The sequence below is a fragment of the Musca vetustissima genome, unplaced genomic scaffold (genome assembly GCF_032173495.1).
Source record: "Musca vetustissima isolate MV318-11 ecotype Yass unplaced genomic scaffold, APGP_CSIRO_Mvet_v1 utg16925, whole genome shotgun sequence".
Taxonomy (NCBI): Eukaryota; Metazoa; Arthropoda; class Insecta; order Diptera; family Muscidae; genus Musca; species Musca vetustissima.
The window spans coordinates 374755-387846 of NW_026883972.1; the positions used below are offsets into that span (position 1 = coordinate 374755).

At 34.4% G+C, this 13092-nt stretch overlaps 1 protein-coding gene across 3 annotated transcripts in view; it reads left to right on the forward strand.

The window, feature by feature from the left end:
- LOC133330986 (oocyte zinc finger protein XlCOF28-like) overlaps positions 1–13092 on the forward strand; it is a 151824-nt gene that overhangs the window by 80247 nt on the left and 58485 nt on the right. For 2 of the 3 annotated variants that reach the window (XM_061539386.1, XM_061539387.1), the window contains exon 1: positions 5068–5189. In XM_061539386.1, the coding sequence (XP_061395370.1) occupies positions 5151–5189 (39 nt within the window). In that variant the 5' untranslated portion in view covers positions 5068–5150. Of the gene's footprint in view, positions 1–5067; positions 5190–13092 lie in introns of those variants that run through there. The other variant, XM_061539385.1, reaches the window with a different exon arrangement.

Consider the following 13092-nt stretch of genomic DNA (forward strand, 5'->3'; position numbering starts at 1 on the left):
TATCTCTCTGCTTGAATTTAAATGGCGTTTGCTTTAACCACGTCTATTTCATCCAAAAATGAAACCATTTTGCCATTTTCCTATTTGTCACACAACTTTTTAATTTTGCCTCAGATTACACTGACAAATAGAGCACTCATCTGAAACATATCTGAAATGAAAATATGCTATTAATGCTTTGTTTCGAATGAATACAATTTTCAGTTGTGCTATGGGCTTTTTAAAAATATAAAATTATACAAACTTCATTATACGAGCTTAGATTTATTGTTGTATGCATTGTAAAGCAATATTAAGCCTCAATGTCATTTTTGCCGATAACCATTTGTAATTCTTTACTATAAGCAAATGCATCGGCCAGGAACCACAGGAACTCTTCATTTAGTTTCTTGATTTTTGCCTGGAACACCAATAAATAAGAAAAAACATCTTCGGCTGGATTTATAAGAAGTACTTTTAAGTCACTGTAATTTTTTTTAATTCGAGAAAGTATTCAGATGACTTATTTTCAATCTCAGCTTTGGATATGGGTGTCGTGCAATTCTAACATTTATTTTCTTTTATTAACGTTTTTAAAATCGAAAAGACAATAACATATCTCTCTGCTTGAATTTCAATGGCGTTTGCTTTAACCATGTCTATTTCATCCAAAAATGAAACCATTTTGCCATTTTCCTCTTTGTCACACTCAAATTTTGATATTTTTATTTTAATGGAATTTGCACGCTCTTTCACAGAGGGATGACTATTACTAGTCTAATCTCTTAATCTAGGGAATTTTCAAGTGCTTCCTGGCTCAATTTCCCTGGAAGAATGCAGTTGTCATCGTCACACTCCTTGAATATTTCCTCCGCCAGGACTAAAATAGCTTTTATAATCTGAACCATTCCCCTGATGCACTTGATGTTGGCTTTGTGTTGAATGGAGTTAAGAAAATGTATGGCACTGTTTAGATTTTCTATTTTTCGGTGAGAACGATTTTTAGCATCCATTTGGGCGAAAATGAGGTTGACAGAACAGAGGAATTCACTGGTGGGTTTTGCTGCGGGTGGAAGGTGTGTATTTTGAATTAGGGTCCCTATGGCATATGCTAGGGTGTTGCTGAATATATGAATGGCGCTTGCAACATTAATTTTATACCAGGTGAATAAATATATATGTCTGTCAGTCAACTTTGGACATATCTTCACGTTAAAATTGCGTTTGTCATTCTCGAATACAGCTTCAATCGGTTCCTTTCGTATTTCTTTTCCGATTATTCTTCATTGAATTAAATAGATGTGTATGTATATGGCAATTGCACATGCATTAAATGGTAGTTCAATAAGAACGCAATCTTCTTGTTTTTATGAACAAAACTTACGTTCCAAGTTAAGGAGGTTATTCAAATTTTGGTTTCCAGCACCTTGGTCGCGCACAATTGCTAGCACGTCAAATCCGAGATCCTGCAGCATATCAATATTTGCATATAAAACTCTTTTTAGGGTTGAACCACTTGCAGACCTGCTTAGAGCATAAAAGCTAGTAACGTATTTCCAGTTACTGCAGAAGCCTTTTACTATAAATACTAGAGCCATCGAATTGAAATAAAAATATTTTCGCAAAAAGTTGTGGCACAATCGTGATGTTATATGCACACTTTGTGTAATGTTTTTTTTTTTTTTGCATTGCAGTGTAATTTGTGCTGTTCGTACAAATCATTTTGGAGAAATGAATCGCCTTCTTATCTTCCACATCCTTCAAATAGATAGAATTATGGTGAACTGACTTTAGGGATGTGGTTAATTCCTCAACTTGTTGTATTAATTTCAAATCCATCTTTGTATGCAGGGCTGCGATATTCCTTCTCCATCTTTGCCTGTATTTGGAGACGATCTATATATTTCAATACGTAGAGCCTTATTTCCATTTTGTAAGTACTTTAAGTTTGCAAACACTTCATCAATTGCACATGCATTAAATTTTATCGTCCACCAACCTTATTTTACAAATAATGAAGTAAAAAATCTAGCACCTAATGGAGTTTGCTGGCTAAATTGCAAATAATGTTTTAATTCTTGTTTTCGTTTGCTGCTATCTGTAATTTGTAAATTTGTTGGAATCGATTCTATAAGATTGTCAATTTCTGTGCTCTCCATTTTTTTCAGATTCGTTGGTAGCCGCAATATCATATCCGGAGTTTGTTGCTATAAAATATAAAATAGGGCGTTTTTAGTTTTTCCTTATTTAAGAGACAAAATCTAAATCTATTTTAGTGTTAACTTCCACTAAAATAGATTTAGATTTCGTGTCGGACAGATCGTTTTATTCAATTTACAATTATATATATAAAACAAACGCCGTTGAAATTCAAGTAAGGCAGGACAACATGAGGTGAATTACAAAAATTCAGCTATGTAGGCAGTGGCTTCTTCTGTCGTATATAAAAACCAGTAAGGAAAGTAGTAAAGTCGGACTGAGCCGACTATATGATACCCTTCACCACTTTGGGTATATTCGAAAAGACGTCGTCTTTTTGAAGGAATTTTGGCATGAAATTGAACGAACTTAAATATGTGATTTTTATGTCTTTCTGGAAACTATGCTAAATTTCATTTCATTTGGTCAAGTTTAGTCGTTTGCGCACAGTGGCACAGTAAATCGATTTAAAGCAAACTTGACACACGCTATTCGGTATGCGGGACGTTTTAAAATTTTATCTCAATCAGACACCTATTGATTATTTGGTGTACAATTAACATAAATAAGTCGAAATTATATATGGAAGCTACGATATATCTAAATCTGAACCGATTTTTATGAAACTTAGCACACATCATTCTAGACTTAATTTAGTACGCTATACCAAAATTCATCAAATGATTTTCTAAAAGGTTATTTAAATCTAAACCGATTTTGAAACTTAGCACACGCACACATTCCAAAATTCGTGCAAATCAAATGATTTTCAGGGGCATTGGTTCACCATTTACCTAAAATTCGAAACTTTATAGGGAGCTATATACCAATTTTGGTGCAAATCTAGACCTAAATAGATACCAATTTTGGTGCAAAAAAGGACTTTGCTGCACCATTTACCTAAAATCGAGCGAAAATATATATGGGAGCTATATCTAAATCTGATCCGATTTTTACGAAACTTAGCACACATCATTCGAAAATTCGTGCGAATGAAATGATTTCAAGTGGCTTTGGTGCACCATTTACCTAAAACCGGGTGAAACTATATATGGGAGCTATATCTAAATCTGAACCGATTTTCACGAAACTTAGCAAACATCATTTTAGACCTAATTCAACACGCTATACCAAATTTCGTGCAAATCGAAAGATATAAAGGGACTTTGGTACACCATTTACCTAAAACCGGGTGAAACTATATATGGGAGCTATATCTAAATCTGAACCGATTTTCACGAAACTAAGCACACGTCATTCTAGACTTAATTTAATAAGCTTTGCCAAAATTCGTGCAAATCAAATGCTTTTCTGGGGCTTTGGTGCACCATTTACCTAAAATCGGGCGAAACTATATATGGGAGCTATATCTAAAACTGAACCGATTTTCATGAAACTCAGCACACATCATTCTAGACCTAATTTAGTAGGCTATACCAAATTTCGTGCCAATCGAATGATATATAGGGACCGTTTACATTAAATCGAACGAAATTATATATGGGAGCTATATCTAAATCTGAACCGATTTTCTCCAATTTCAATAGGGTTCGTCCTTGGGCCAAATTAGTGACATGTGCTAAATTTCATCCAAATCGGATCATTAATGCGACCTGTACTTTGTTCACAAAAATACATGGACGGACAGACGGACATGCATAAATCGACTCAGAAAGTGATTCTATGCTTATTCTCAAAAGGAACCACGGGTCTAAATCGTGTTACAAACATATGCACAAAGACATAATACCCTGTACCACAGTGTGGTGAAGGGTATAACAAAACATACGCAACAAGTGGTTGTGTTCCTTAGATACTTTTTCAACACCTAAAAGATTACAATTTCAAAACACGAAACAATGTTAATATTTTTTTGGACTTATCACGACTCCTCAACAACACTTGCCAATTTTGGTTCCCTACAAATATATGCAATTCTTTCGTACAAATCCAGTGTTGCATTTTCCATTGACCATGGGATATCATACCATAGTATCGTAAAATAATTTTCGAATTGATAATTCAATTAATTTCCGACTTACCACTGCAATACTTCAAAATCAACACAAGACCCAATCAAAATTTTCTCGTGTAAAGAAACGCCATTTTGTATTGTGTTCTCTTAAATATTGGTTTAAAGATTCAGGAGCATTTTGCAGTAGAATCTTGTAAAAATCATTTCTCATTCCCTTTTTAGTTTTCATTTCTTTTGTTGATTTTAAACAGGATGATAATAAGAACTATCTTTATTAGGAATTAATTGCAATTTTTTGTTAATATTATTCTTTTGTTGTAAAAATAGCATCATTTTCTTAAATACCCCAAACCCCACACAACAATGGCAACACCACACCACAAAAGTGCTGCCAATGCTCCGCATACATAATTTCATAGCAATCAGCTTCTGCACGGGTAGGCAACAAGAAAAAAATCATTTCAGCAGAAAAAAGAATTATTTTGATTCGGTCACATAAAAATGCTCAACAACTACAAAAAAATATAAACAAACGCCAATCAATGGAAAACAAGTGCAAACAAATTACAACAGGATCTAAATAAAAACAATTGAATTGGAAAAGATACAATTGGAAAGTGATGGAATAAAAAAAGAAAAAACGCTGAAAAGAAACTATGATGCCAAAAGGCTTAGGCAGCAGCAAACACACACAACAAAAGACCAAAAGACGATGAAGACCATCTAAAAAAATAAGCTCCGCCAGAAGCAGAAAAAAACTATGTGCAATACGTGAAAAAAACAAGCAATAAAGTGATTGATGCCCAAAAACATTTAAGAAAAAGCTACTTGGAAGACAATTGTCAGAATAAAAAGTGTTTATTTGGCCCAAATTAGGCGTTTTTCTTTTCTTCCTCCTGGACAAAACAGTTCTTAACAAAACGATACCACAAATTCCATTGACTGGCTTTGCAAAGCAATCGAAATTTAATTTTGGGCTTGGACTCTTTAGTTCGTCATGGAAAGTATTTGTAGATTATGTTTCCAACCGGCTGCGGTAAGTAATGTTTTCTTTTATCTATACGCTGAAAAATTAGCTATAAAATTTTTATTCCATATACAAGTTTTTTTCCTTTCCATGGGACGACCAACGGGAGTTGGGTTAAAATAACAATTTGCGCGCGCCTTTTTATTGCCTTTGCAAAAATGTGTATTTTGTTGTTTTTATTGATTTTCGTTCGTTCTTCTTGGCGCTTGCTTTTTTTCCTACTCCCCACCCAGTAGCAGCAGCTAGATTGTGATGATGCTAGGTGTGTGTGTGCATTGTGTGAGCCCCACACACAATCAGAGAAGAATATCAAAGAAATGTTGTTGTTTGGGGATTAGAGTGGTTTGCTGGCTGGCATGGATGGATGCTAGGTACTTGCTTGAGTTTTTCGTAGTCGTCTTCTTCTGCGTGTGTGTGCGTTTTATATTAGAAGTAAGACATTAGAAAATTTCTCAATTTTACAATTGGTGTAGTAGTTTTTGTATATAGACGCCTCAAAATGCCCCCACCACCACCAACAACAACAACAACGGCATTCCAACAGCCACAGTACAGCATCAATACAAACACCCCAAAAAGAGGCGGGGATGTTACAAACTAAAACTCTAATAATAATATGAGGTAGAAGCAGAGGAAGAGTGCTGCCACCAAGTAGGTGAAAACATCAACGTCACAATAATAACAATAATAATATAAGTATTGCCGCTGTTGTTGTTGTTATCGTTGTTTGGAAAAAGGCTTAAAATTTTATACAAGCAATTGTCCACTTTTGCGCGCGTAGTGTCGTTTTCTAAATTACACTCATACTCCCAATTCCAATACACTGTGTGGCACAGTCAAGCACACGCACGTACGTACACACTCGCTCGCAAGTGTTGCTACATTTCGGGTCTTGTTGTTTATGTGGAGTGTTTGTTGCGCTCTCTCTCACCGTGTCTCTTTGGTGGAGAAATGCATTGCAGCTGACGTTAATGTCATCGTCGTCGTTGTCATTAATTTTACTGTCAACTACCCAACATCCATGCATATGAAAGAAATGGTAATCAAGAGAAAAAGAAGAGAGTGCTCTCAATGAGAGACAATCAAATGTTGGAGACTGGGGAACTATGGTTGTATGTAACAAATGTTGTTGTGATGCCACCGCGATGTTTGCTACTGCTGCTATTCCTCTAACATTGCATTGTTATTGTTGATGCCTGGCTCTGCCGCTGCTGCTTCTAATTTCAACTGAATGTCAAATAATTTGTTTTCTTTGAAGGCGTTGTAGCGTCGTGTATGGTTGAGGGGTGGTAGTTGGTTGCGTGTGTGTGTGCGAATTTTACAAAAGGGTTGGCTAAACTCCCGCATTAGTGTTGCTCACTGTTGATGGATTTCTGCAGTAAGTGGCGCTTTTAAACGCTTATAAAAATTTATCGGATTTTCTAGTTTGAAATTTAAAGGTGACGATGAATAATGCGTTGAAAATGAAATCAAACTACTTTTTAAATTTTATATTAAAACTAATCTTAAAAAATCTGAATGTATATCGAATTATATAGTTTTATTACAAATTGCAGTCAATTTTTGTGCATTTGAAACTTCTACATACTCTTGTTTGATTACAATAACATAATCATTAACTGGGAAGATGTGTTCCGGTTACAAGAAATGGTTCAAAATACTATATCTGACAATACATCGTCTAACATTTGGAAAAGGGAATATGATGAGAGATTGAAAGATCTGTGCAACAGCCCATTGGCTACTTCATTGGCTAATTCCGCTTGGTCTACGGCGTGGTAGTCGGCAACAGATGGTCAATAGAACCTGGTTGCACAATCTCGAAAGCCTGAATTCTCTCGCCGAAGAAGTTCTTAAATAATAATAAGAGAGAGGGCGAAATCATTGTGGGGATCATACCAGGTCACAGCAAGATTATATCCCTCACTTCGAAATGGGACTGTCGTCTATGTGAGGACGAAGAGGAACTAGAAACTATTGAACATATCCTCGCATAGTGGCAGAAGACACAGACAGTTTGGAAAATGATGATCACAATGGACAATTGTCTCGGAGTGAATGTTTGTAATTAACAACAAGTACATACTTGTGCGCAAGTCCACCAATTTGGAAGACCACGTTCCAAGATGTTGTTTTCTACTTGGTCTTTCCATCTAATTCGTGGCCTTCCCCTTCTACGGGAACCATCAACATTTTTATATGCCTTTTCGCTGCACAACATGGTAGCCACCGTAGTCGCTGCAGCTCAATACGACACTATGTCGACAGTTTGGAAAATGATGATCACAATCAAACACCCCAAGCGCTGCCTCATCTGCTTGCGCAAGTAATTGATCCATATAATAGCACGGGTAGTATCAGTCCCGTAAAGTGTGTTTGTAATTAACAACAAGTAGCATCTGTTGGCCATCACAATCCTAATTTCAAAACTGATATTACGTTTTATTTATGGCGGAGGTATATAAAGTCTTTAACTATCGAAGCTAGTTCCACAGTTGGTCATAATTATAACAGTCCTTGATATTCGACCTATTATATCGATGTCATCGGTGTAGGCGAGTAATGTGTGTTGTATGACCTTTTCCAGCAGGATGTTAAAAAGATCACACGACAAACTGTCACCTTGTCTGAATCCTCGTTCGGTATTGATGGGCTCCGATAGGTCCTTCCCGACTTTAACTGCTGACCTTGTGCCACTTAAAGTTATACTGCATATTAATTTTGCAGGAATGCCGAACGTGGACATGGCTTTATACACTTCTGAACGGATAGGACTGTCAAATGACCTCACTGTCGTGGAAATAGATTATGTGTCGATGTTTTAGTGTTTTTTTTAGATTTGGCGCATAATCAGACAATCTGGTTTGGATAAAATAATTTTTGCAATACCTCTTGAATTCTCGGTAATTGATTTTTTTTTTCGCTCAGAAATTGACGTTGCTTTTCAGTTCAGAAACTTACTTTAGCAGTGCTTTTTCACAAATTTCCTATGTTTAGAGTAAAAACGTGTTCAGTATATAGAAGGTTCGCTATTATCTATAGGTCACATTTGGGCTGAATGTTTTCGAAATTGTTGGTATATAACCAATGTAGAGCTGGGCAATAGAATTAGCTCAAAAACATTGTTACTTCGATCCATATATTGCCGACTCTTAAATATAGTGACGACTCTTGTATGACCGCATTCGATATTGACTATATTTCCTCGAAATGTCTCATAAAAACTATAGAGAGGAATGGGCTGAATATACCCCGGTGGCCAAAACTAACGCAACGGAAATTGCTAAGATTATAAGTGCCGTATAACTTTTTTAAAAATAGAGATACCGTGTTGGGTTTTCAGTTGTAAATCGGGTACTTATTCAGTTTAAAAAAAAAGGCAAAAGCACAAACGCAAAAGTTATTTTTAAATAAATAGGGTATAGAAAATGAAATTGACTAAATTTTTGCTTGGACAAAACAAAAGAAACTCTACTGTAGCGTACCGTTATAATTACTGTGTTTTGGTTTCAACACCTACTTCGATTCTTATAAATCATTTAAAAAAATTGTAAAACGGTTATCGATGAATATAACCTCAAGAACAGAGCGTGGACGAGCTATGGTTGCAGGACTACATGTCCGGAAACTATCAAGAAAGTTCTTTAAGTTCTGAAAAGAATCTGAAAGCCATTTAATTGCCTTTCGCAAACGCTCATACTAATTGGAAACTGATTCAGTGGAGAAATATTATGCACTCGGATTATTTAAAGACTCAGACATGAAAAAATTACCATGCAAAAGTCCAAAAATGAAAGGCCCGTGACACAGTATTGCAAGGGAACTGGTAAGCATGGAGTAGGGTCAATAATGGTATTGGGTTTTTTTTCTTTTTATGGAATTCGATCAATTTACGATATTTATGAAGTAATGGATCGGATTGTTTATACAAATCTCTTGAAGAAGCTAACCTTTGCTAAAGAAAATATAAGGCTTGGTTGGGTGGTTTAGCTTGACAAAAACCTCAAACATACATCGAAACATGTCAAACATACATCGAAACATGTCAAAGGGTATTATAATGTCCAGCACAATTATCAGATCTTCACCCTTTTGAAAAATCATTGAAACAAAATTAAAAGGGTTTTCCTAAACAAAAAGACATATCCTCTTCCCAAAGGTTCAGGGCGCAAGGAATATGATGGTGGTCGGTACTTTTATTTATTTATTTTATTTCACAATTTCAAAGTCCGAAGACCACATTCACAATCTGTCGATTATATGTATACTCTTAACAACAATAAACAATTAAATCTTTTGTTGACCAAGATTTTGGACGTGAGTCTTGGATCATCATCCTGCTCAAAATTACTTCTTCTACAGGATAGGCTTTCTTATATATAAAAACCTGTGAATATGAGTATGCATCATGTTGCATCAATCCAAAACATTTTATCAGCAATAATGTTTACCTTCAGTTGAATTTGACGCTTGAATTTGGATTCTGACTCTATCACACGTTTCCAGTGGACCATTGTTCAATTTTTGGGCTAGTTGAAAAATGTTTAATATGACCTTATGGTTTCTTCTTCTTATATAGGTAATTTTTTTTTTACTGCTGCTATAATCAATGGGTTCTTTACGCCGACCATCAACTAACGGATATTCGTCGGAATATTCCCCGATTTTAACCCTAACATAATTTTTTGTTTTTTTTAAGGTTTTTGATTTTTAGGCTGTTTTTTGAGTTTTAGTCTATTCTGAGACTTATAGTAAAACATTATGAACATTATGAACATCTGAACAACTTTAATCCCGTTTTGATTGAGTTTTCAATCACTTCTGGAAAAGGGGACCAATAAGACCCCTTCAATGAGTCGGTTTATGGTGAAAATTGTATACAAAAATATACCTCTACATTTTATTAGTAATATTGCCGAAAACACTATGTACCTAAAATGCAAGGATTTCAAGAAATCATAAGTCGAAATTGATCAAAATTTTTGAAAGCGGGAATATTGTCACCCTTTTTAGGTTATCCCGGTCGTAAACTTTCATAACTTGTTGGAATTTCCCGGTAATTATCAAAAAAATTTAAATTTGTCGCACAGTGTAATTTTATCATTACTTGATAAAAGATACAATTGTTTTTCAATTTGCTTTTGTACTATTATTTATATAAAGTAAAAGTTCTCAAAGTACCAACATCCGCTAGCTTCTGCTCGGAATTCGGAAAACCAGCGACTTTTTCAAAAAATGCGCGGTTTAATTTTCTGTAATTTTATTATTATTTGGAAATCTGCCATTCGATTTGGCTGTAATTAGAAATATCGGATCCTCAGTGGATTAAAGGTTTCATCATACAACGAGACTACACAATTTCCCTTTAATTCAACTTAACTTAATAAATAGAAAAATACTTTGTAATAGCATCTCCGTACCAAAACTTATTAATATTGGTCCAAGTTTAATTTGGTATTCTGGGTTCTCATCGGTATCACCGCATCTTCGCACTAAAAACTATTAATATTGACAAAAGCCGGTAATTTGAGAAATTTCAACATGTATTTTAAACGAATTGGCTGTAATTTTGTATTCTCATTGGCTGTCAAATCTCACTACCAAAAATCTCAATCTGAAATCTCTTAATCTCCGTTTTATTATAGCCCCATATAACGGTAGCCTCACTATTAGATGTTTTAAGAATTTCAATCATCTTTTCTCACGAATTTTTCGGTATGTTTATAGACCTATCATAACATGAGTTTCCTTTTAGGAGCCCCCATTAATTTTAAATAATTTTTTAAACAAAATTTCGAATCGTCAGTGAAACGCATATTTTCTAATGCATGCTTTATTCTTCCTATGCACTGTCCACTCGAAATTTTTATGTAAAAAATTCCACTTCATCATCCATATCTTTAGCTTTGCCTTTATTATTTTAAGATGATAGCCTAAGTCTTTTCGTTTTGGCAATTGTTGAAATAGTTACATTAAATTTGTAGGGATCCAATCTCTTATTCATTATTTAAATTAACGATTTCGACTGTAAGTTGAATAACATTGTCAGTTTTTTTCATGTGAAAAAATGAATCAATCTATTTTCATATTATATTTTAATATCGACGATGATCGATATATTGTAAAAATAAAAAAAAACAATATTTTTTAATGACCTTAAGACGAAAAAAGAGAATATATAAAAAACAAATTCTAAACGCCAACAATAATTTTCAACATTTAGTATATAAAATATGTGCGCGCGTCGACTTTAAAAACTAATTTTAATTAAATTAAATAATTTTAAATGGAATATTTTTTGTAATAGCAAAAAACTAAAAATAATATATTTAGGAAAAAGTCGTAACGTTTTAAATAAATATTATTAAACTAAAACCTTAAATCCGATTAATAAATTAAAATTAATTTTATTTCTATTCAATACAACATATTTAACATTTTTCCTAATAGTGAACCGATTATTGCAAATTCTTTTTTTTTACTTTGTTTTAGAATTTTAGCTTAAATTAGAAAAAAATCCTATGCAACATGATTAATTTTAATAAAACAACAAATATTTGAAAATCAAAAATGTTTCGACTTGATGATTATTCAAGATATTTTAGTTACCTAATTTTTTTTTTTTGTTATTTTATATTTTTGCATGTATTTTTATTCAAATCGTCAATAAAACCCAGCTATTATTTCATATTTCCACAGTTACCCTTTTTCAAATATGAATTTGTATAGGGATGGATACTTTTTGTTTTATTCTCGGAGAAACAAATTTACCATGGTTTTTTTCTCTTTCAAATTGGCGCCAGCAAAATGAGTACTTTTTATGGGTCATAGTGTAAACTTGACCATTTGTCAAATTTTAGACGAGAAATGCTCTCTGTGTGCCGGCTCTCTGGATGGACTCTCGCTAAAAAACACATGCACTGAGTGGGGATTACCATCCAACTTTTTTTCTTCCTCTTTGCAATGATGATGATGACGATGAGACTGTAACGATGTTGGTGTGGTAGTGGTGTTGTGTTGGTAGTGGCACAAAAATAGCAGTTGAATATTTTATTCTCTATTGTGTTTAGTTATGTTGCAAAGTCGTCCTTTTTAGGCATTCTATTTTTTTAGGGGTAACTTTCAAATAATGTTGATTATAATAATGAAGTTGTTGCTGTTATCAATATTACAATACACAGCACACTACTACAAAGCCTGGCCTGCCAGCTGTCTGTTATCTATGTTTATAACTTGACTCTGTTGCCCATATTTCGGGTTTTTTACATGATGACAAAAACTCTCACAAATACCATTACAGTTAAAACATAAATGCACAATCAACCATCTTTCTTACATGGGCATCATAGAGAAAAAGAGCGCCAAACAATCAACCCAACTAAACAACCAACCATGCAGAGTGTTTCCTGTCTGTTTTTTACCGGTGAAGAGGTTTGTTTTGCTATCAGTTGACGACGTCGCTGCTGCTGCCACCGTCGCCGCCTGCGTCGTCGTTTTCTTCTACTTGTTTTTCCATACAATGCAATAGCGAACAAGTGTTTTGTGTTTGCAAATAAATCAACGTAATTTTTTGGGTAAAAAAGGCATCCACCACACACACAGTAAAACAACAACAACACTCAAGTGTGGGTAAAACATGATAATCAAAACAAAAACCAAGAGAGAGAAAAAACGAATGTAAAAGACTGGTTGGTTAAAAAACGGCTGACTTCTGGTGTTGTTTGGTATAAACACACAGCCGAGCACATCAGTAATCGGCTGCTGCCGACAACATGTAAACAAACAATCATACGCAAGACAATAACAAAAGACAAGACAATAACAAAAACAATAATACAAAGAATAATAATAAAAAACACATGCATGTGCGTGCTGGCTGGCTGGATGGTTGGTTGACTGGTTGCATGTGCTA